The following is a 24,015-nucleotide window of genomic DNA, read 5'->3' as shown; positions in this document are numbered from 1 at the left end:
GAGCTACCTGTGGTTTTAACCTCTTCCCTTTATTATAAGAAGGAACAATAAAATAGAAACATTTGTATGGAGAATGCAGTGGAGGGGCTGGAGGGAAAGGGGTGCGGAGTGCGGGTGGAGCAGGGTAACTCCCCAGTTCAGGGAGGGAGGGCGAGCAGGCTGCCCCCAACCCCTCCTACACGGGATCCAGGCCCCTAGAGCTGGGGGGCCAGCGTGGGAGACAGTTCTGGGCCCGGCTCCACGCAGCAGCGGAGTTCAGGCCCCTAGAGCTGGGGGGCCAGCGTGGGAGGCAGTTCCGGGCCCGGCTCCACGCAGCAGTCTCGACAGCAGCAGCTGGCCACCGGCCCTACAGGGGAGAGAGAGCAGAGTTGGCCACAGGAGGAGACCCTCTGCTCTAGCCTGGGTGCCTCTCTGTGGACCACCCATGCCCTCCCACAGAGCCCAGGGCCTCACCCCCAGCTGCTGGTGCCAGCAGCTCCCCGTGGCTCGCCGTCTGTCCCTGCCCCTCCTGGCTGGTGCCCAGCTGTAGCTTCCTCATGTGCCGCACCACGGCCGTGGCATTGAAGGCTTGCTGTGGAGAGAGGCGGAAGAAGGGACTTTGGAGAGAGTGGGACATCATGGGGCAGGGTCTGGCGGTGGAATTCTCGCAGCAGTTCTGTTAGTTTTATTCAGGCGATATTGGTTGATGGCCTAAAACTCCCTGAAACCTCTACAAGGCTTTATTAAATTATATTCAGTCATATCATATAGTAATACACACATACATGCACATGTATAAAATGTATATAAATATATAGATAGACGTGTGTAACTTTTTATATATAATTTATATTCACATAATAGTAAACACTTAATATAGCATTATGTGTCAGGCACTGTTCTAAGCAATTTACATAGTAGTTCATTTAATCTTCACGAATGTCTTTGAGGTGGGCACTATTACTGTCACCATTGTCAAAGGAGGAAACTGAGGCACAGAGAGATTAACTCACTTGCCCAGGTGTGTGTGTATCGTTCTCTCTTCAACCTATCCACTGAGATGTCCCTCAAATTTACCACGTCCCAAACCAAAATCATCCCCTAAAACAAGTTTCTGCCCCTGGGATCTCCATGTTAGTGACAGTACTGCCATCCACCTCGTCCCCAACCAAAATCTTGGGCCAGCCCTGGACATCTCTTCTCTCCCCCAATATCCATTCTGCGATCACTTCTTGTCAGTTCTGCCTACCAAACGACTCCTGGACCAACCAGTGTTCTCTGTTGGCGTTGCCATTGCTCTGGTCCAAGCCCTCACCGTCTCCTGACTGTGTCTCTGCCACAGCCCCCTAAAGGGTCTCCCAGCCTCCACTGTGCCTTTCTGCATCTTGAGAGCCCTTTCTAACGGGCAAGTTCCAGCTGAAAATCCTTCTGGGGCTCCTCAGCATCCTCAGGATCAAGTCATTGCTCCACTGTGGCACTCAAGCCCCCGAGCAGCCTGGCCCCTACCTGTGTCTGCAGCCTGGGCTCCTGCCCCACAGCTCCTCCGGTCCAGCCAGGCTTAGCGCTTGCACTGCCCTGAATGGCCGCACTCTCACGTCTCCTGGCCCTTTGCCCCCTGGTTCCCTCTGCCTCAGATATTATTCTGCTGTGCCCAGCTAATTCCTACTCGGCTATCACGTCTGACAGGTTTATGCCCCTTCCAGGACCTCGTAGCTTGGGTTCGATGTCTCCTTAAGAAGTATACACTGTTCTTTCTCCCTCTAGACGTGGAGGTCAGGGACCATCACTGGAATAGAGTAGGTGTCACAGAGCATTGAATGAATGAATGAGGTTCTTCAGTAAGCACCCCTGAGCATTTACAGTGTGCCCCACGAGGTGCGAGCTGCTGTGTGAGCTGAGGGCTGGATGGGGGTGGGGAGGAGTCCTGGGGAGGCTGGGACCCAGGACTAAACATGGGCTCACCTTCCACTTGCTCTTGGCAAAGTTCTTCTTGATCTGCTCGCTCACCGACTGGTGAATATTCTTATCTAGAGCCGTATCTCCTGCAATCCTAGAGCGGATGTGTGTGGAGGGTTGTCAGTGAAGGTAGAGGCAGGCCTGGGGCCCCAGATCCCACCCCAGCCCGCAGCTTGTGGGCGCTCTCACCAGGGGTGCTGCAAGGCCTGTTCACAGGTGAACCTCTGCTCTGGATCCTTCTCCATCAAGTGCCGGATGAAGTCTTTGGCTGAATCCCCAAGACAAGAGCAAAGACAGCATGGTGGTGCCTGAGAACACCCCCAAGATAGAACCCACCCCTCAGGTCTGGCCAGCATCGAAGCCAGATCTGTCCATTCACTGCCCCACCCCACCTGCACCCTTTTCTCTAAGCCCCCAGACCCACCCCAACCCTCCAGCTTTCTCCCTTAAGAATAACTTGTTCCTAGAGAAGATTGTGCTCAGTGTATTCACACTGATGTGTACATGATTGATAATGGCTTCACAGCTTTGCCTCCTAATTGGAGGCACAGGAGGACAGATAAAAACATGAATGGTGGTGTCTTAGGCATTAGGAAGTCAGTGGGGGGAGGTATTTTCTAAAATACTATGTTTGAAGACCAAATGAATGAAAGCCTACAGTTTCTCAGGCCAGGAGCCTGGCAAAGAGAAGCACCCAGGGTGGGTGTCTGGTCTCGAGGACAGCTCTTAGTCTGGGGCTGGGGAATCAGGTGGAAGGAAGGCAGTGAGGAGACCCCCAAAGCAGATGAGGAAGGCACCGGAGGTAGGACCCAAGGGAAGAAAGCAAAGCCCCAAATACCGGAGTCAGAGATGTCGTCCCAATAAGGAGAGTCAAACTCGTACTCGGCCTTCAAAATCTGTTCGAAGAGTTTGGCATCATTTTCGTCATAGAAGGGGGGATAACCACAGAGCCTGGGCGAGGAGAAACTCATTCTCATCTCCACTTGCAGTGTACCCACTGGCTCCGGGATGGAGCTTTGGGGCAGTCTCAAGGATCAGGCAGGACCCACAGGAAGGAGTTCCCCCTTTTACAAAGGGGGGAAATGTACCCCTGTCTGCCTTGCTCACTCCTGTCCAGCTACCCTGGCTTTCTGTTCCTTAACGTGCCGCCATCTGTCCTTCCTCAGGGCCTTTGCACTTGCTGTGCCTTCTGCCTAAACCATTCTCCCCCCACACCTCGAATGTCTGGCTCCCTCACTTCAGCCAGGATGCCACTCATGCCACCTCCTCAGAGAGACTCCCTGACCTCCTATCTAAAATAGCATCCATCCCCATCTCCCTCCCCTGCTTGATTTTTCTTGTTAATATTTCTTACCACCTGCCATTATTTTATAGATTTATTTACTTATTTATTTCCTGTCTCCCTTACTAGCATGTCTGCTCCCCGAGGGCAGGCACCTTGTCTGTCTTGTTCTCTGCTAAAGCCCCAGTGCTTGGCACAGTGCCAGAAACATAGTATTTGTTGAGTGAAGTAATATTAGTCATTAATTGGTAGATATAAATATGGACGGCAGGAAGGAAGAAATGGCAGAGAGGAGGAAGAGAGTAAAGTAGGGGAGAGGAGAACTCTGAAGCCACATCCCCAACAGCCAAGCCCCCACTCACAGGATATAGGCGATGACCCCAATGGACCAGCAATCCACTGCCTTGCTGTAGGGCTTCTGGGCCAGCACTTCAGGGGCTGTGGAGGGAAGGGGACATGGTGGTGACAAATCTGCCCGGCAGCTTTGGGTTCCTCCCCCGCCCACAGTCCCAACCCACGGCCCAACGCACCCACGTATCCTGGGGTCCCGCAGGCTGTGGAGAGCATGCTGCCGGGGTCTTCCATCTTGGAGAGGCCAAAGTCGGAGATCATGATCTTGGAGTCTTCATCCAGGCTGTAGTACAGCAGATTCTCTGGCTTGGAAGACGGGAGGGTGGGGAAGAGGAGTGGGAGATGGCCAGAGGCCAGCAGGACCTTCTGCCTCCCCAAGCACCCCAGCGAGCCCCCCAAAAGCCACTGTGGCGTCACAACTGCCATCTTGGTTGGAGGCACAAGAAAATTAAGTTCGAAGTTCCAAAAGGCCAAGGGCCTTGGGGATATGGAAGGGAATTTCCTATAAACCTCAGGTGTGTACTGTGATGCCCTGAATAATTTTTGAGGAGCTCCCGTGCACCAGATCCTGTGCTGTGCTTGATTTCAGTTTATCCTTACCACATCCCTGCTAGGCCACTCTGAATAATCCCACTTTACAGGGGGAGAAACTGATGCCTTGAGAGGCAAAGTGACTTGCCAGAGAATCTACAGTTAGGGAGGGGAGTGGCAGGGACAGAATTCAGACCCAGATCTGTTTCACCCCAGCGCTCTTCTCCTAGAGCAGAATGAGATGTACTACAAAACGTGAACCCCGTCATTGTCTCTGAGGAGCAGGCTTTCAGGGGCTTCTGGCTTTCTTCTTTGTGTTTTGCTGCCCCATTCAAGTTTTCTACAAAGAGCAAGTGGGACTTTTATTATCAGAAAAAGACATAAGATGCGACTGGGATAAAATAACAGCACAGTTCACCTTTGTGTCCATTTGTGTGTCGGAAATGGAATGGGGAGGAAGCAGTTTAGGGGTTACCAGGTCAGTTCTGCAGACGGGAAGGCAAGGCTCAGCAAGGGGGTGAGAGGTACCCAAGGTCTCAGTGAGGAGTTTGCAGAGGCCCCACCTCTGGGTGCCCCAGCTCCCCACACACCCTCACACCCACCTTGAGGTCTCGGTGTACGATGCCCAGGTCGTGCAGGTACTTGACGGCATCCAGCACCTGGAAGATGAGGCGGCTGGCGTCCCGCTCTGTGTAGAAGCCTTTTTCCACAATTCGGTCAAACAGCTCCCCACCTGACACCCTGTAGCCAGGGACAGGGCAGTCTGGACAAGAGAACGGGAGGCAGAGAGGCCAGGGAGGGGGCAGCAGGGAGAGGTGTGAGGAAGGGGCAGAGGCAGGGCCACTCACAGCTGCATGATGAGATAGAGGTGTCCCCCACTTTCATAGATGTCATCCAGGGCTACAATGTTGGGGTGCTTGATCCTGAAAGGAGAAATGAGGTGGTTCAGACCTGAGGACAGTTCAGCCACCTCCCCACCCTCATCGTGAAGAACCACCGCCTGCAAACCTGAGCAGGACGTGCCAGAGATCTGGGTCTCAAAGGGAAAAGCTGATTTACCGTGATGTATCATAGTGTCATGGAAGGCAGGAGAGCCACGGGGGTTAACACTAGGCTCCGGCGTCAGACAGACCTGGGTCCTCATCCGCCTCTGCCATGTGCTGTTTGGGGGCAGGTCTTCTCACCTCACAGTGCTGATCAGTGTATGATTTTAACACTTGTCTGGGTTTATACAGTTGTCAGCCTCCCCCACCAGAACGTCATCTCTACGAGGCCAGCAGCTTTATCTTGCTCACCACTGTTGCTCTGCACCTGGTGCAGAGTGGGTGCTCACTCATATTCACTGAATTGAGGGTAACCTCTCCGGGCCTCAGTTTCTTCATCTATAATATGAAGCCAGTGATAGTACTTCCCTCCAAGTGTTGGAGTGAGGATCATGTGAGGAAATGCAGGGAAGAATCGGCACAATGCCTAGCACACAGTAAACGCTCCAGAAATGAACCAATGATGGTAATTGAGTTTGATGGAAGATTTGGCTCTGCCACACACTTGCTGTGTGACCTTGGGCAAGTCCTTTGTCCTCTCCGGGCCTCAGTCTTCCTAACCCAATAGTGGAAATGATTATTTCATCCCTGCCCATGGTGGTTGGAAAGCTCGGGGGGGGCGGGGGAGGCTGGAAGTGAAGATTCTATATGAACTTTTCAGTGAGAACAGCAGGTTTCCCATCAGCATGAACAGTTCAGAGACCATTTGGTTGTTGAGTCAGGGCATCCGCAGATGGGCATTTTTCAACTTGCTGGGTGGTTTAATATGTGGCAGGAACTTGCAGTAGGTCTAGAGATAACGTCAGTTGAGATACATGGGTTCAAGACATGTTCAAGGATTGACCTTTAGATCTGATTGGACATTAAACCACTGTAAAGAAGCAGTGGCATCTCGGTCACATCTGTCATGTTAGCTGTTGTGCCAGGCACTTGAAATAAAGGACCTCTAATGCTCCCCAAATCCCTACCAAGTGGAGATTATTACCCCATGTTACAAATGAGCAATTTAAGGCTCAGAGAGGTTAGATGATTTGCCCAAAGCAGAGATAGGAAGTGAGTGGGAGGGGTCAAGGCAGGGTCAGCCCAGGGCAGGGACAGGATGTGGCTCACGTACTTGTGCAGGACAGCAATCTCATTCTGCATGCTGCCCTCCTTGCCCTCCAGAGCCTTCTTGGCGATACATTTGATGGCCACCAGCTTCTGAGTCCTCTTATCTTCTGCCAGGATTACCTCTGAGAAGGCCCCTCTGCAGAGAGAGGGGATTCACGAGGTGGGGAACTCAGCTTCCCTCCAGCCTCTCCTCCGTCCCCCTATGGGTTACGTGACCATCCCCAGACCAAGGAGATGCGATGAGCCTCCCTCCATCACTCATTCACCTCCCTGGTGCCAGAGGTGACCCAGCCTGGCCAATCAGGGTAGTCTATCCCCTGGCCACAGTAATCGGGTCCTGTGATATAAGCCAGGTTACTGGCACTTTGAGAATGAGGTGCTCTTTCCTGCTAAGCTGGTAAGATGTAAGCTTGGAGCTGATGGTGGTCATCTTTGCCACCACTTGGGGAGAGCCTGCTTGAGAATGAAGCCAATACAAAGGAAATCAGAGCTGAGAAACCGTCAAAGACAATTTCCTGATAACATCATGTGAGCCCCTGCATCCCATGCCTGAAGTTTACTCCCTAGGCTTTTTTATTATGTGCATGACTGATTCACTCCTTTTTCTGAAAGCCAATTTGAGTCATGGCTTATTTAACACCCTTTAGAACCATGAAGAACCATCAGCATCACCTGGGAACTTTTCAGAAGTGTGGAATCTCAGGCCCCACCCTAGACCTACTAAATCAGAATCTGCATTTTTAATTTTTTATTTATTATTTTATTTTTGGCTGTGTTGGATCTTTGTTGCTGCACACGGGCTTTCTCTAGTTGCGGCGAGCGGGGGCTACTCTTTGTTGTGGTGCGCAGGCTTCTCATTGTGGTGGCTTCTCTTGTTGAGCACGGGCTCTAGGCGCGCGGGCTTCAGTAGTTGTGGCTCATGGGCTCTAGAGTGTAGGCTCAGTAGTTGTGGTGCACAGGCTTAGTTGCTCCGCAGCATGTGGGATCTTCCCGGACCAGGGCTCGAACCCGTGTCCCCTGCATTGGCAGGCGGACTCTTAACTACTGCACCACCAGGGAAGCCCTAGAATCTGCATTTTAACAAGACTGTCAGCTGATGTGTATGCTCACTGAAGTTTGAGAAGCAATGCTTTCTAACAGGCTCTTAGAAAGGAACACATTCATTTTCACTAAAGTTCACTGATTAAGGAGGGTTTACTAGAGTGTTCTTTCTAGGACGATTTGCTTTCCCTGGGATAATAAGAAGTCATAAGTCAAAGAAAAGCATCTCTCGTGAAAGCTCAATCATCAGAATAACTAGTGACTGTGATAGCCTCATTGCTGCTTTCCAGTCTTGTCCCTCTCCAATTTACCTTCTATGCTCTGGCCAGAGTGACCATCCTGAATTGCAAATCTGCCACAAAGTCTTAAATGTCTTCCTATGGCTCATGGGATCAAGTCCAGCCTCCATAGCTTGGCTTTCAGGCCTTACATGACCTGTTCCTCTCTCTTCTCAGCCTCTTCTTCCACTCTTCCCCCAGCCTCTGATTAGAAGCTCCACTAGACTCTGTCTCCTTCCACACATAACATACCTCTGAACCTTTGCTGATGCTATTCCTTCTGCCTGGAATGCCTTCTCCCTCTCTGACAAGTACACTCCTACCCATCCTTTAGTCCCCAGCTCTAATACTCCCTTCTCCAGAAAGTTCTTCTCCACACAGAAGCCACTGCTCTCTCTGGGCTCAACAAAGTCCTCATTCCCGGATTTAGCTAGAGCACAGCACACACCCTGTTGTCATTTTCCGTAGGTCTGTCTCCCTCACATGTTTGGGATCGACTTGGGAGATCAGATTTGAGTTATTTCTGGATTCCCACCACTGAGAACAGAGCCACGCCCAGCTTCAGTTCCAAAACCTTGGCCAGAACCCCCAGTTCTTGGCAGCAAGTTTGAAAAACTGGCTCCTTCATTCCTCCTACTTTCTTCTCGTCACAGGAACCCAGAGCTGTGGCAAGAGCAGCCTCTGTTCCACCCACTGTCAGCCAGAAGTGAGAAGCCCAGGCCAGTCGGGCCATACAAGGCCACCATGGGGCCTGGGCAGTAGGAAACAGGAAGCAGTGATCAACTGGCTAGAGGAAGCACCACCCTGGACGCAGCGTCCCCAGCCAGTCAGGCCCAGGAGTGAGGACCTTCCCAACCCCACCCCCCAGCTCAGGGACAGCTCCCCCTTCTCCCCTGCCCTGAGACTCACGTTCCCAGAACATCACGGAAGTCATAAATGTCCCCAATGTCCTCCGCCTGCTTCCAGCTGGGGCCTTCCACTGCCCCCGGCATGGCCCACTGCCCCCTGGCCACAGCCAGGGCTCCTGGGAAAGGGAATGGAAGGAAAAGACTCAGCAGGGCCCAGCCTTCTTCGTGGGAACTTACTGGGGGCCCCATTCAGCCTGCGTTTATTCATTCCTTGATTCATTCATTTGACAAAATCATTCAACTTTCACTCATTCACAGGTCATTTGGTCATTCAGCAACATCCATGCATCATATCCTTATGCCTAGAGGAAAATCCTTCAGGGTGGCAGCAAAATTCTTTATTCAACAAAGTCACTCATTCATTCGTTTATTCAGCTCACCTCTCAGTTTCTCCCTCTCTAAATCCAAACACTCAGGGGGACACTGACCTCTGGGAGGACAGCAGAGAAAACCCCAGAGCAGCTTGTAGAAATGCACAGACCCGGAGGATCCCCCATCCCCAGAACCAGCGATGTCCCAGCCCCACCCTGGGAATTGCTGGGGTGTCTCCTCTCCCTCCTCCTTCTCCCTGCCAGGCCTCTCGGAAATCAGGTTTCCGTCAGCCTGGGCTTCCAGCAATATCTCAGCCATGTTTTTAAATAGCTCCTTCTGCACTGTTACCACAGCAACAGCAGCCACAGCTGGAGCTCCCCGGACCTCCTATTACCCCCCTCTCACTCCTGGCTCCCCGTCTGGGTCCCAGCAGCCTGAGAAATGGTCCCACCCAACCTGTCCCCTCCCGGCTTGATCTCACCCTGATCCAGCCTGTACTTTTCTCTGTTGAGACCTCTGTCTCAACCAGCAGTAGAGGGTGAGCATTCTCTCTCCATTTATCAGATGGAGAATGGGGAGACTGAGGTTGGCGATGGATAGGGTCTGGACCCAGAGTTGCCCAATGACCCTAGCTGGGGCCCCAGCTAAGCTTGCTGAAGGTAAAGGCCTTGGAGGGTGCTGCAGCCAGACTAGGACCCATCCAGAGAACACAGCCTCTCAATCCCATCCCAGGCCCACAGAAAGTGAGGCCAAAAGAGAGTCCACTGTGTGACCTCAGTCACTGTGTGACCTCAGGGAGAGCACTTTTCTTCTGTTTCTTCTGTGGGAAAATGAGGGGAAGGTGCCCTGACTAGAGCCCCTGGTGTGCGATCCCACTCTTTGGGTGGGACTTTGTTCCCAGGGGGGTCTGGCCACCTATCCCAGGGGCAGAAACTTCCTAGGAAAGGAGACTTGATGGTAAGCTCTAGAGGCAGAATTTTAAAACCCACCTAGAGACCTGGCAAATACAAACCTCACAGTTCCACACATATCCCTACACCCAGATACACCACACCAAGACCCACCCACACCCCTGAACCCAAACACCTGCCCCCAGATCCAGCACACTCCATCTCCAGATGATAACTCTGACATTTGATCATACATGTACCCCCAGACATCAGCACACATGTCCAAAGACACACTTCCTCAGACATCCTCACACCCAGACATCCCTCCCACAGATCCCTCTCACACCCCAAAACACACATCCACACACACCTGGATGAGATGACATGCAGACAGGACAGACACACCCCTCACCTGTACAACCAGACATCCCAGATTCATTCACATCCTTCACCCTCCAGCTCCTATACACCCTAGAAGCTCTTAAACTCCAAATCCTCATACATCTAACGCCAAACATCCTCAGTACACAACTGTATACCCCCCAACTCTGACTTACTACCCTTTGAGCCAGATTCCAGCACACACAACACCTAGGTACACATGTGCAGCCCAAACACTGATTCCCAGACATCCCCACCCATACGGATACCCTTACACACCAACATGCTGCAACTTCATATCAGATCCACTTGCGTGTGCTATGACATTCGCATACCCCAACACGGCCCCCACACGTCTTTATCTCCTAATGCCCAGTCCTTCCACATTCAGGCCCAGCTGAAGGCAGACACACACACGCGCACACACACACCACACCACACACCACACCACATCACACACACACACACCCTCTCTCCTCCTTCCTCTTTTACCCACTCAGTTTCCCACCGGCCGCCTGGCACCTGCTGGGCCTGGGGCATAGGTGGGGGGGAAAGGCCCAGCCCTGACTCTGTAGAGTCCAGCACGCCCAGGCACCCCCTCCCATCTTTCGGGGATGGTATCCAGCGGCTGAAGGGTCCCGCCTCCCGCCAGCGCCCAGGGTCACGGGCGGGGCGGTTCCCGGCTGTACCTGCGGCTGCCCAGCCGCGGGGCTGGCTGGGAGGCCCGAGTTGGCAGGTGCCGAGCTCCGTCCGCCGTCCGCCGCTGCTGCGCGCTTGGGCCGCCCGCCCGCTCTTGCGGTGGGGCTCGGTTCGGGCTCAGCTGCCTCCCTCCGCCCCCCCGCCCGCGGCTCTGATGTCAGAGGAGGAGGAGCCTGCGGCGGAGGGACTAGGGGCTGGGAGGTGAGGCTCCGCTCCCGGGCTAGGGAAGGGGCGCCGGGGGCGGGGGAACCCCTTAGTTCTGGTTGGAGCCTCCCTTGGAGTCTTTCCATCCTTCGTCTCCTGGCAGGGTCCCCGTTTCACAGAAGGAACAACTGAGGCACAGAGATGAAGGGTTCAGAATCAGCAATTGGTCAGAAGCAGAGTCGAATTCGAACCCAAGTCTGTCTGATGCCGGAAGCTGGCCATTTTCACCCTGTCTCTTGGAGTTTCTTTCAGACCAGTTCCCTGAGCTCCCTTAAGGTTGGACTCTGTCCCTCCTCCCCTCCCCCTCCCCCCACCTCCGCCCCTGGGAAGGGCTTAGGAGACTGATGGGGGTGGAGGGATGGGGCCGTAGGGAAAGGACAAAGCAAGAGTAGGAGGCAGTGAAGAGAACTGAGGCAACCGCAGGGTGGGGGCCGCATTTGACAGGCGGGAAAACTAAAGCCCGAAGTCCCCCTCTGAGGCAGAGCTGATGCTCTACTTCCCTACACCTGCCGGGCAGAACAGGTGTGGTGCCCAGAGAGCCTGGGGCGGGGAGGGACGGTGGAGGAGGGAGAGTTAAATCAGGATCCTAGAGGAAGTGGGCCAAAGAGGGCCACGTGACTGGGCAGGCGCCAGTGGCCGATGGCTCGGGGCCAGGTTGGGGAGGGAAAGCCCGAAAGTGCTCCGGGGAGGTAGGCAGGGGGCCAAGGGACCTGACTGACGTCCTCTTGCGCAAGGCCTTCTTTGGGAAGGTGGCCCGGGGGGGCGGGGCAGCAACTCCCAGGAAGTAGGGGTGGGACTGAAGTTTGAACCCAGATCTGTCTGACTCCAAATCTTTCAATGCGCTATCACTGTTTCATTAGCAGGGAGAGAAAAGGTGTGATGAATTCGACTGAAGCCAGCCAGAGGAGGCTCGTTGCCGAGGTCCCCAACTCCACCTCCATCATCACCCAGTGCTGCCCCCAACTCTTGAATTCCTGCATTTTCCAGGAAGGTGGGGAAGGGACAATGCTTACCCCCAACTCAATTTCAACTGGCTTTTCCCTTTCTTATCCTCAGGACTGTGTCTGAGGGTGGTCAGTTATTATGCCCATTTTACAGTGAGAAAGGAAGATGGCTGAGGTTCCTAGAAAGGCTATTTTTTTTTTATAAATTTATTTTATTTAATTTATTTATTTTTGGCTGCATTGGGTCTTCGTTGCTGTGCACGGGCTTTCTATAGTTACGGCGAGAGTAGGTGTGCGGGCTTCAGTAGTTGTGGCACGTGGGCTCAGCAGTTGTGGCTCGTGGGCTCCAGAGCGCAGGCTCAGTAGTTGTGGCGCACGGGCTTAGTTGCTCCGTGGCATGTGGGATCTTCCCGGCCCAGGGCTCGAACCCATGTCCCCTGCATTGGCAGGCGGATTCTTAACCACTGCACCACCAGGGAAGTCCCCCTAGAAAGGCTTTTGAGACTAACTTAACTGAGTCACACTCTGCCTTTCTGAGTCTCAGTTTCTTCATTGGGAATATGGGAATATCGATGACTGACTCAGAATTCTCCTGAGAATTCTATGAGACTGATGTATGTGAAATGCCTTGAATACCACTGGGATTAAAAATTTGACAGCTAAAGTGTACTTTTAGTGTAAACTGAGGCTCAGAGAAGGGACCCGATTTGCCTGGGGGATAGGGGGCTAAGGGGCAATTTCCCTCCCCTAAATCTCCTTGCCATTGGTTAGATTCTTTCACTTGTCAAGTAATAGAATCCCAATCTAAGCCAGCTTCACCAAAGAGGAGCCTATGGCTCACAATAGCTGAGGCAAGATTGAAAGAGGAACACCATGGATCAGGGTGTGAGACTGGAACTGGAGAGACAGTACTTGGAGGATTTGCTTTCTCTCATCTCTCCTTGTCTCGATTTTTCTTTACACTTCGGCTTCCTTTCCTCTACAGAGTGATCTCCTCTACCTGGCAGGAAGCATGGTGTGAGGCAGCCCCAACTTTCCAACTGAACCCAGCAAAAGAGGAGCTACACCCAGTTTCATGTATCAGTCTCAGGGAAGGACTCTGATGGGCTCTGCTGGAGTGACATGCCTATGCGTTTACCCCCAGAACTGTTGCCAGAGGAATAAGGTGCTATACAGGGTAAGTGTGTTGTCATGGGCAGCCACACCAAAGTCACAGGGAATGAAGATGGCTATCTTGCCCAAAGGAAATAGTAGTGCTGGGCAGGCACAACTAACAAATCCATCCCAGCCCTGCTCCCATCAGTCAGAAAAAAAACAGTGTTAATATGTTTTGGTACATATTCTTCCAGACTTTTTTTGATGTGTATACATATACACACTTCCTCCTACAGCCCCCACTTCCAGTGAGCATATTTCAAGGTACTGAAAAAGGCAAGGAAAGTCAAATATATGAAAAAAAAAAAGTAAAGGAAATAATCCTCTTCTCTCTTTCGTTATTAAAAAATGACAAAACAACTCAGACATCTCCATCAATTCTTTTATTATTCTTTCTTTATTTATTTTTTTGGCTGCCCCAGGTCTTAGTTGAGGCATGTGGGATCTTTAGTTGCAGCGTGCAGGATCTTTAGTTGTGGCATGCGAGCTCTTAGTTACAGCATGTGGGATCTAGTTCCCTGACAGGGATCAAACCTGGGCCCCCTGCATTGGGAGCTTGAAGTCTTAGCCACTGGACCACCAGGGAAGTCCCTCCATCAATTCTTGAATCCAACAGAAAATTAGCCATTAGATGAGTGAATGATCTTTTAAGATTAGAGAAAAATGGAAGAAATCACAAGGAAAAGATGGACAGGTTTCTTTACAAATATAAAAACATTCTTTTTTTAATTGAAGTATAGTTAATTTACAATGTTATGTTAATTTCGGCTGTACAGCAAAGTGATTCGCCTATACATATATATATATATATATGTATGTATGTATATATACACATTCTTTTTTTATATTCTTTTCCATTATGGTGTATCATAGGATACTAAATATAATTCTCTGTGCTATACAGTAGGACCTTGAGTTTATCCATTCCATATATAATAGCTTACATCTGCTAACCCCAGCCTCCACCCCATCCCTCCCCCAACCCCCTCCCTGTTGGCAACCGCAAATCTGTCCTCTATGTCTGTGAGTCTGTTTCTGCTTCGTAGATAGGTTCATTTCGTGTCATATTTTATCTTATTTATTTATTTATTTTTTGGCCATGCTGCACGGCTTGCAGGATCTTAGTTCCCCGACCAGGGATCAAACCTGAGCCACAGCAGTGAAAGTGCCAAGTCCTAACCACTGGACCACCAGGGACTTCCTTGTGTCATATTTTAGATTCCACACGTAAGTGATACCATATGGTTATTTGTCTTTCTCTGTCTGACTTGGTTCACTTAGTATGATAATCTCTAGTTGCACCTATTTTGCTGCAAATGGCATTATTTCGTTCTTTTTTATGGCTGAGTAGTATTCCATTGTATATAGGTGCCACATTTTCTTTATCCAGTCATCTGTAGAAGGACATTTAGGTCGTTTCCATGTCTTGGCTATTGTGACTAGTGCTGCAGTGAACATAGGGGTGCCTGTATCTTTTTGGATTAGAGTTTTGTCTGGATATATGCTCAGGAGTGGGATTGCTGGATTATATGGTAGCTCTATTTTTAGTTTTCTGAGGAACCTCCATTCTGTTCTCCATAGTGGCTGCACCAACTTACATTCCCACCAACAGTGCAGGAGTGTTCCCTTTCCTCCACACCCTCTCCAGCATTTGTTATTTGTAGCGTTTTAATGATGGCCATTCTGACAGGTGTGAGGTGGTGCCTCATTGTAGTTTTGATTTGTATTTCTCTAATAATGATGTTGAGCATATTTTCATGTGCCTATTGGCCATTTGTATTTCTTCTTTGGAGAAATGTCTATTTAGGTCTTCTCATTTTTCGATTGGGTTGTTTGTTTTTTAGTTTTTGAGTTGTATTAGCTGTTCGTATATTTTGGAAATTAAGCCCTTGTCTGTTGCATCACAAACATAAAAACATTCTTAACTTCTGTTTTTGGAAACAAACCAAAAAAAAAAAACAAAACCCTACTTTATTCCAAAATCATAACTAACAGTAAAAGGAAACTTCAGACTGGGGAAATGTTTTACACGCAATGGGTTAATATTTCCATTATGTAAAGAACATAAAATTGATAACAGACTAAGAACCCAATAAATGGTCAAAGGAGACAGATGAAACACAATGAACATGGAACATTCTCTACCTCACAAGTAGTTAAGGAAGTACAAACTAAAAGAAGCCATTTATACCCTCTCAAATATAAAGTTTAAAAAAACTGGTAACCCCAAAAGTTGGTGTTAGTGTGAGCAATGGATACTTCTACATTTCTGGTGGGAAAATGACTTGCTAAAAATCTTTCTTTTGGAAAGCAATTTGGCAGTATGCATCAAAGGCTTAAATAATATCCAGGCCTGGGACTTCCCTGGTGGTGCAGTGGTTAAGAATCCGCCTGCCAATGTAGGGGACACGGGTTTCAGCCCTGGTCCAGGAAGATCCCACATGCCTCGGAGCAGCTAAGCCCATGCACCACAGCTACTGAGCCTGTGCTCTAGAGACTGCGAGCCACAACTGCTGAGCCTGCACACCACAACTACTGAAGCCTGCGCGCCTAGAGCCTGTGCTCCACAACAAGAGAAGCCAGCACAGTGAGAAGCCTGCACACCACAACAAAGAGTAGCCCCCACTCGCCGCAACTAGAGAAAGCCTGCACGTAGCAATGAAGACCCAACGCAGTCAAAAATAAATAAATATATTAAAAAAAAGAAATAATGCCCAGGCCTTTTGAACCAGGAATTTCTCTTCTGGGAATCAATTTCAGGGAAATAATCCTAAATTAGGACAAAGATATACACGCCAAGATGTTTGAAGAAATTTTTTTTTTTTTAATTTATTTATTTATTTATTTATTTATTTATGGCTGTGTTGGGTCTTCGTTTCTGTGCGAAGGCTTTCTCCAGTTGCGGAGAGCAGGGGCCACTCTTCATCGCGGTGCGCAGGCCTCTCCCGTTGCAGAGCACAGGCTCCAGACGCGCAGGCTCAGTAGTTGTGGCTCACGGGCTTAGTTGCTCCACGGCATGTGGGATCTTCCCAGACCAGGGCTCGAACCCGTGTCCCCTGCATTGGCAGGCAGATTCTCAACCGCTGCGCCACCAGGGAAGCCCGAAATATTTTTATAACAGGAAAATTTACAAGAAATCACCAAGAAGGGAATGATTAAAAAACATAAAGTACATCTACCAGATGTAATATTTCACAGCTCGTAAATTGATGGTAATGCAACCTACTTAAAAACAGGGGAAAAATGCTTATAATGTTAAGCAGGTATGCAGTTTGATAACTTCAATATAAAATGCAAACTACAAATTATTCATAACAGAGTGGAGAGAAACACCACAAATGTTAATGTTTAAAGAATTATCTGATTTGGGGTTTTTTTAAAATTATTAATTAATTATTTATTTTTGGCTGCATTGGGTCTTCGTTGAAAAAGTGGGCTTTCTCTAGTTGTGGCGAGCAGGGGCTACTCTTTATTGTGGTGCGTGCGCTCCTCATTGTGGTGGCTTCTCTTGTTGCAGAGCACGGGCTCTAGGCGCGCGGGCTTCAGTAGTAGTGGCTCACGGGTTCTAGAGCACAGGCTCAATAGTTGTGGCGCATGGGCTTAGTTGCTCCACAGCATGTGGGATCTTTCCAGACCAGGGCTCGAATCCATGTCCCCTGCATTGGCAGGCGGATTCTTAACCACTGCGCAACCAGGGAAGTCCCTCTGATTCAGTTTTGTTTCTTTCACTTCTCTCTACATGTCTGTAGTCTCCAAACATTTTTTTGTGGAGTAATATTAATTTTACAATCAAAAAGTCACTTTTAAAAAATTATGCCAAAAGATGGTGGGTGTGGTCCAGTTTGGTGTTCAGTTATTTAAATTGTATTTTAACAACAATAACAACAAAGAAATAGAATGGATTTAAATGTCGAATTCATCACACCTTTTCTCTCCCTGCTAATGAAACAGTGATAGCGCATTGAAAGATTTGGAGTCAGACAGATCTGAGTTCAAACTTCACCCCCACCCCTTACCAGCTGTGGGAACTTGGGCAAATCATTTAACAGCTCTGAGTCTCAGTTTCCTCATCTAGAGCATGACATAATCACACCAATAATCATACCTTCTTTGCAGGGTTATTTTGAGAATGAGACAACTTAGAAAATGCCTTTCACCCAGTAGGCTAGTTCCCTTGTTGTCACTTGGGTTCCTAGCACATACTTGGTACGTATTGAGTGGGTGCTCAGTAAGAAGTGAGACAGAGAAGAGTTTTTTTCTCCTTTTCTAGACATTAGCTGTCCTAGGACAGCACTTTCAATATTATTTCTCCTTCTGTTCTTGAAGCCCCACAAGTTCTAGTCAAGCTTGAAATCAAGCTCAAAATTTGGGGTTTCCCCTCTGCTTCCATGGTACCTACCCCTACTTCCTCACCCTATCAGCGGCAGCCTATCTTAAGAGGCTCAGAGGTCCCTCTAATATTTACCAGATCTCACTAATTTCTCTTGGCTAACACAGGCATATTCTGGGGCAATGATTCTTTTTTTTTGGAATTTTTATAATTAGTTTATTTTTTTAAACACCAGGTTCTTATTAGTCATCCATTTTATACATATTAGTGTATACACATCAATCCCAATCTCCCAATTCATCCCACCATCACCACCCCCGCCGCTTTCCTCCCTTGGTGTCCATACGTTTGTTCTCTACATCTGTGTCTCTGTTTCTGCCCTGCAAACCGGTTCATCTGTACCATTTTCCTAGGCTCCACATATATGCGTTAATATACGATATTTGTTTTTCTCTTTCTGACTTACTTCACTCTGTATGACAGTCTCTAGATCCATCCACGTCTCTACAAATGACCAATTTCGTTCCTTTTAATGGCTGAGTAATATTCCATTGTATATATGTACCATATCTTCTTTATCCGTTTGTCTGTCGATGGGCATTTAGGTTGCTTCCATGACCTGGCTATTGTAAATAGTGCTGCAATGAACATTGGGGTGCATGTGTCTTTTTGAATTATGGTTTTCTCTGGGTATATGCCCAGTAGTGGGATTGCTGGATCATATGGTAATTCTATTTTTAGTTTCTTAAGCAACCTCCATACTGTTCTCCATAGTGGCTGTATCAATTTACATTCCCACCAACAGTGCAAGAGGGTTCCCTTTTCTCCACACCCTCTCCAGCATTTGTTGTTTGTAGATTTTCTGATAATGCCCATTCTAACTGGTGTGAGGTGATACCTCACTGTAGTTTTGATTTGCATTTCTCTAATAATTAGTGATGCTGAGCAGCTTTTCTTGCGCTTCTTGGCCATCTGTATGTCTTCTTTGGAGAAATGTCTATTTAGGTCTTCTGCCCATTTTTTAAAAATTAATTAATTTATTTATTTATGGCTGTGTTGGGTCTTTGTTTCTGTGCGAGGGCTTCCTCTAGTTGCGGCAAGTGGGGGCCACTCTTCATCGCGGTGCGCGGGCCTCTCATTATTGCGGCCTCTCTTGTTGCAGAGCACAGGCTCCAGACGCGCAGGCTCAGTAGTTGTGGCTCACGGGCCTAGTTGCTCCACAGCATGTGGGATCTTCCCAGACCAGGGCTCAAACCCGTGTCCCCTGCATTGGCAGGCAGATTCTCAACCACTGCGCCACCAGGGAAGCCCCTTCTGCCCATTTTTTGATTGGGTTTTTTTTCCTTAATATTGAGCTGCATGAGCTGTTTATATATTTTGGAGATTAATCCTTTGTCCGTTGATTCATTTGCAAATATTTTCTCCCGTTCTGAGGGATGTCTTTTCATCTTCTTTGTAGTTTCCTTTGCTTTGAAAAAGCTTTTAAGTTTCATTAGGTCCCATTTGTTTATTTTTGTTTTTATTTCCATTACTCTAGGAGGTGGATTAAAAAAGATCTTGCTGTGATTTATGTCAAAGAGTGTTCTTCCTATGTTTTCCTCTAAGAGTTTTAGAGTGTCCAGTCTTAACATTTAGGTCTCTAATCCATTTTGAGTTTATTTTTTGTGTATGGTGTTAGGGAGTATTCTAATTTCATTCTTTTACATGTAGCTGTCCAGTTTTCTCAGCACCACTTATTGAAGAGACTGTCTTTTCTCCACTGTATGTCCTTGCCTCCTTTGTCATAGATTAGTTGACCATAGGTGCATGGGTTTATCTCTGAGCTTTCTATCCTGTTCCATTGATCTATATTTCTGTTTTTGTGCCAGTGCCATATTGTCTTGATTACTGTAGCTTTGTAGTATAGTCTGAAGTCAGGGAGTCTGATTCCTCCAGCTCCGTTTTTTTCCCTCAAAACTGCTTTGGCTCTTCGGGGTCTTTTCTGTCTCCATACAAATTTTAAGATTTTTTGTTCTAGTTCTGTAAAAAATGCCATTGGTAATTTGATAGGAATTGCATTGAATCTGTAGATTGCTTTGGGTAGTATAGTTATTTTCACAATACTGATTCTTCCAATCCAAGAACATGGTATATCTCTCCATCTGTTTGTATCATCTTTAATTTCTTTCATCAGTGTCTTGTAGTTTTCTGCATACAGGTCTTTTGTCTCCCTAGGTAGGTTTATTCCTAGGTATTTTATTCTTTTTGTTGCAGTGGTAAATGGGAGTGTTTCCTTAATTTCTCATTCAGATTTTTCATCATTAGTGTATAGGAATGCAAGAGATATCTGTGCATTAATTTTGTTTTTTTTGTTTGTTTTTTAACATCTTTATTGGAGTATAATTGCTTTACAGTGGTGTGTTAGTTTCTGCTTTATAACAAAGTGAATCAGCTATACATATACATATAGCCCCATATTTCCTCCCTCTTGCATCTCCCTCCCACCCTCCCTATCCCACCCTTCTAGGTGGTCACCAAGCACCGAGCTGATCTCCCTGTGCTATGTGGCTGCTTCCCACTAGCTATCTATTTTACATGTGGTAGTATATATAAGTCCATGCCACTCTCTCACTTCGTCTCAGCTTACCCTTCCCCCTCCCCGTGTCCTCAAGTCCATTGTGCATTAATTTTGTATCCTGAAACTTTACCAAATTCATCGGTTAGCTCTACTAGTTTTCTGGTGGCATCTTTAGGATTCTCTATGTATAGTATCATGACATCTGCACACAGTGACAGTTTTACTTCTTCTTCTCCAATTTGTATTCCTTTTACTTCTTTTTCTTTTCTGATTGCCATGGCTAGGACTTCCAAAAACTATGCTGAATAATAGTGGCGAGAGTGGACATCCTTGTCTTTTTCCTGATCTTAGAGGAAATGCTTTCAGTTTTTCACCATTGAGAATGATGTTTGCTGTGGGTTTGTTGTATATGGCCTTTATTATGTTGATGCAGTTTCCCTCTTTGCCCACTTTCTGGAGAGTTTTTATCATAAATGGGTGTTGAATTTTGTCAAAAGCTTTTTCTGCATCTATTGAGATGATCATATGGTTTTTCTTCTTCAGTTTGTTAATATGGTGTATCACATTGATTGATTTGCGTATATTGAAGAATCCTTGCATCCCTGGGATAAATCCCACTTTATCATGGTGTATGATCCTTTTAATGTGCTGTTGGATTCTGTTTGCTAGTATTTTGTTGAGGATTTTTGCATCTATATTCTTCAGTGATATTGGTCTGTAATTTTCTTTTTTTGTAGTATCTTTGTCTAGTTTTGGTATCAGGGTGATGGTGGCCTCATAGAATGAGTTTGGGAGTGTTCCTTCCTCTGCAATTTTTTGGAAGAGTTTGAGAAGGATGGGTGTTAGCTCTTCTCTAAATGTTTGATAGAATTCACCTGTGAAGCCATCTGGTTCTGGACTTTTTTTTTGGAAGATTTTTAATCACAGTTTCAATTTCCTTACTTGTGATTGGTCTGTTCATATTTTCTGTTTCTTCCTGGTTCAGTCTTGGAAGATTATACCTTTCTAAGAATTTGTCCATTTCTTCCAGGCTGTCCATTTTATTGGCATAGAGTTGCTTGTAGTAGTCTCTTAGGATGCTTTGTATTTCTGCGGTGTCTGTTGTAACATCTCCTTTTTCATTTCTAATTTTATTGATTTGAGTCCTCTCCCTCTTATTCTTTTTTTTTTTTTTAATTTTATTTATTTATGGCTGTGTTGGGTCCTCGTCTCTGTGCGAGGGCCCTCTCCAGTTGCGGCAAGTGGGGACCACTCTTCATCACGGTGCGCGGGCCTCTCACCATCGCGGCCTCTCCCGTTGTGGAGCACAGGCTCCAGATGCGCAGGCCCAGCAATTGTGGCTCACGGACCCAGCTGCACCGCGGCACGTGGGATCCTCCCAGACCAGGGCTCGAACCTGTGTCCCCTGCATTGGCAGGCAGACTCTCAACCACTGTGCCACCAGGGAAGCCCCTCTCCCTCTTTTTCTTGATGAGTCTGGCTAATGGTTTATCAATTTTATCTTCTCAAAGAACCAGCTTTTAGTTTTATTGATCTTTCTATTGTTTTCTTTGTTTCTATTTCATTTATTTCTGCTTTGATCTTTATGATTTCTTTCCTTCTACTGACTTTGGGTTTTGTTTGTTCTTCTTTCTCTAGTTCCTTTAGGTGTAAGGTTACATTGTTTATTTGAGATTTTTCTTGTTTCTTGAGGTAGGCTTGTATTGCTATAAACTTCCGTCTTAGAACTGCTTTTGCTGCGTCCCATAGGTTTTGGATCGTCGTGTTTTCATTGTCATTTGTCTCTAGGTATTTTTGGATTTCCTCTTTGACTTCTTCAATGATCTCTTGGTTATTTAGTAACGTATTGTTTAGCCTCCATGTGTTTGTGTTTGTTACGTTTTTTCCCCTGTAATTGATTTCTAATCTCATAGCGTTGTGGTCAGAAAAGATGCTTGATATGATTTCAATTTTCTTAAATTTACTGAGGCTTGATTTGTGACCCAAGATGTGATCTATCCTGGAGAATGTTCCATGTGTATTTGAGAAGAAAGTGTAATCTGCTGTTTTTGGATGGAATGTCCTATAAATATCAATTTAATCTATCTGGTGTGTTGTGTCATTTAAAGCTTGTGTTTCCATATTAATTTTCTGTTTGGATGATCTGTCCATTGGTGTAAGTGAGGTGTTAAAGTCCCCCACTATTATTGTGTTACTGTCGATTTCCTCCTTTAGAGCTGTTAGCAGTTGCCTTATGTATTGAGGTGCTCCCATGTTGGGTGCATATATATTTATAATTGTTATATCTTCCTTTTGGATTGATCCCTTGATCATTATGTAGTGTCCTTCCTTGTCTCTTGTAGCATTCTTTATTTTAAAGTCTATTTTATCTGATATGAGTATTGCTACTCCAGCTTTCTTTTGATTTCCATTTGCATGGAACACCTTTTTCATCCCCTCACTTTTAGTCTGTACGTGTCCCTAGGTCTGAAGTGTGTCTTCTGTAGACAGCATATATATGGGTCTTGTTTTTGTATCCATTCAGTGAGCCTGTGTCTTTTGGTTGGAGCATTTAATCCATTCTTGTTTAAGGTAATTATCGATATGTATGTTCCTATTACCATTTTCTTAATTGTTGTGGGTTTGTTTTTGTAGGTCCTTTTCTTCTCTTGTGTTTCCCACTTAGAGAAGTTCCTTTAGCATTTGTTGTAAAGCTGGATTGGTGGTGCTGAATTCTCTTAGCTTTTGCTTGTCTGTAAAGCTTTTGATTTCTCCGTCACATCTGAATGAGATCCTTTCGGGGTAGAGTAATCTTGGTTGTAGGTTCTTCCCTTTCATCACTTTAAATATATCATGCCACTCCCTTCTGGCTTGTAGAGTTTCTGCTGAGAAATCAGCTGTTAACCTTATGGGAGTTCCCTTGTATGTTATTTGTCGTTTTTCCCTTGTTGCTTTCAATAATTTTTCTTCTTCTTTAATTTTTGTCATTTTGATTACTATGTGTCTCAGGGTGTTTTTCCTTGGGTTTATCCTGCCTGGGACTCTCTGTGCTTCCTGGACTTGGGTGGCTATTTCCTTTCCCATGTTAGGGAAGTTTTCGACTATAATCTCTTCAAATATTTTCTCGGGTCCTTTCTCTCTCTCTCTTCTCCTTCTGGGACCCCTATCATGCGAATGTTGTTGTGTTTAATGTTGTCCCAGAGGTCCCTTAGGCTGTCTTCATTTCTTTTCATTCTTTTTTCTTTATTCTGTTCCATGGCAGTGAATTCCACCATTCTGTCTTCCAGGTCACTTATCCCTTCTTCTGTCTCAGTTATTCTGCTATTGATTCCTTCTAGTGGATTTTTCATTTCAGTTATTGTACTGTTCATCTCTGTTTGTTTGTTCTTTAATTCTTCTAGGTCTTTGTTAAACATTTCTTGCATCTTCTCGATCTTTGCCTCCATTCTTTTTCCGAGGTCCTGGATCATCTTCACTATGATTATTCTGAATTCTTTTTCTGGAAGGCTGCCTATCTCCACTTCATTTAGTTGTTTTTCTAGGGTTTTATCTTGTTCCTTCATCTGGTACATAGCCCTCTGCCTTTTCATCTTGTCTATCTTTCTGTGAATGTGGTTTTTGTTCCACAGGCTGCAGGATTGTAGTTCTTCTTGCTTCTGCTGTCTGCCCTCTGGTAGATGAGCCTATCTGTGAGGCTTGTGCAAGTTTCCTGATGGGAGGGACTGGTGGTGGGTAGAGAGGGGTGTTGCTCTGGTGGGCAGAGCTCAGTAAAACTTTAATCCGCTTGTCTGCTGATGGGTGGGGCTGGGTTCCCTCCCTGCTGGTTGTTTGGCCTGAGGCGACCCAACACTGGAGCCTATCCAGCTCTTTGGTGGGGCTAATGGCAGACTCTGGGAGGGCTCACGCCAAGGAGTACTTCCCAGAACTTCTGCTGCCAGTGTCCTTGTCCCCACGGTGAGCCACAGCCACCCCCCACCTCTGCAGAAGACCCTCCAACACTAGCAGATAGGTCTGGTTCAGTCTCCTATGGGGTCACTTCTTCTTCCCCTGGGCCCCGATGTGCATATTACTTTGTGTGTGCTCTC

The 24,015-nt window shown here is 47.2% G+C and overlaps 2 protein-coding genes across 8 annotated transcripts in view; one reads left to right on the top strand and one right to left on the bottom strand.

Annotated features, from left to right (window-relative positions):
• OGG1 (8-oxoguanine DNA glycosylase) overlaps positions 1-24,015 on the top strand; it is a 41,701-nt gene that overhangs the window by 5,541 nt on the left and 12,145 nt on the right. For 2 of the 7 annotated variants that reach the window (XR_009009424.1, XR_009009421.1), the window contains exons 6-7: positions 11,069-11,241; positions 11,826-11,950. Coding sequence is in view for 2 of the 7 variants with exons in the window: in XM_057554254.1 (XP_057410237.1) it covers positions 8,225-8,281 (57 nt within the window). In the remaining 5 variants the exon portion in view is untranslated. Of the gene's footprint in view, positions 1-8,224; positions 8,411-11,068; positions 11,242-11,825; positions 11,957-12,894; positions 13,822-24,015 lie in introns of those variants that run through there. The other 5 variants (XR_009009420.1, XR_009009423.1, XR_009009422.1 and 2 more) reach the window with 5 other exon arrangements.
• On the bottom strand, positions 11-10,913 carry CAMK1 (calcium/calmodulin dependent protein kinase I). Its single transcript, XM_007192540.3, has 12 exons — positions 10,752-10,913; positions 8,481-8,595; positions 6,257-6,388; positions 4,948-5,022; positions 4,702-4,840; positions 3,748-3,874; positions 3,580-3,655; positions 2,774-2,886; positions 2,125-2,203; positions 1,942-2,029; positions 454-571; positions 11-346 (listed from the first exon to the last, which is right to left on the bottom strand). Exons 2-12 carry the CDS (start codon positions 8,561-8,563, stop codon positions 264-266), a joined length of 1,113 nt encoding a protein of 370 aa, XP_007192602.1. The 5' UTR covers positions 8,564-8,595; positions 10,752-10,913; the 3' UTR covers positions 11-263.

Source organism: Balaenoptera acutorostrata, chromosome 10, assembly GCF_949987535.1.
Source record: "Balaenoptera acutorostrata chromosome 10, mBalAcu1.1, whole genome shotgun sequence".
Lineage (NCBI taxonomy): Eukaryota > Metazoa > Chordata > Mammalia > Artiodactyla > Balaenopteridae > Balaenoptera > Balaenoptera acutorostrata.
Note: the sequence above shows the minus strand (reverse complement) of the source record. Positions and strands in the feature narration are given on the sequence as shown.

Excerpts from the sequence above, each read along its gene's own strand:
- CAMK1 (XM_007192540.3), bottom strand. The coding sequence starts at position 8,563 with ATGCCGGGGGCAGTGGAAGGCCCCAGCTGGAAGCAGGCGGAGGACATT. Across the intron at positions 2,204-2,773 it reads GGACGACATCTCTGACTCCG|CCAAAGACTTCATCCGGCAC; the intron begins GTATTTGGGGCT and ends TTGGGGATTCAG. Across the intron at positions 347-453 it reads GCTGGCACCAGCAGCTGGGG|GGCCGGTGGCCAGCTGCTGC; the intron begins GTGAGGCCCTGG and ends TCTCCCCTGTAG.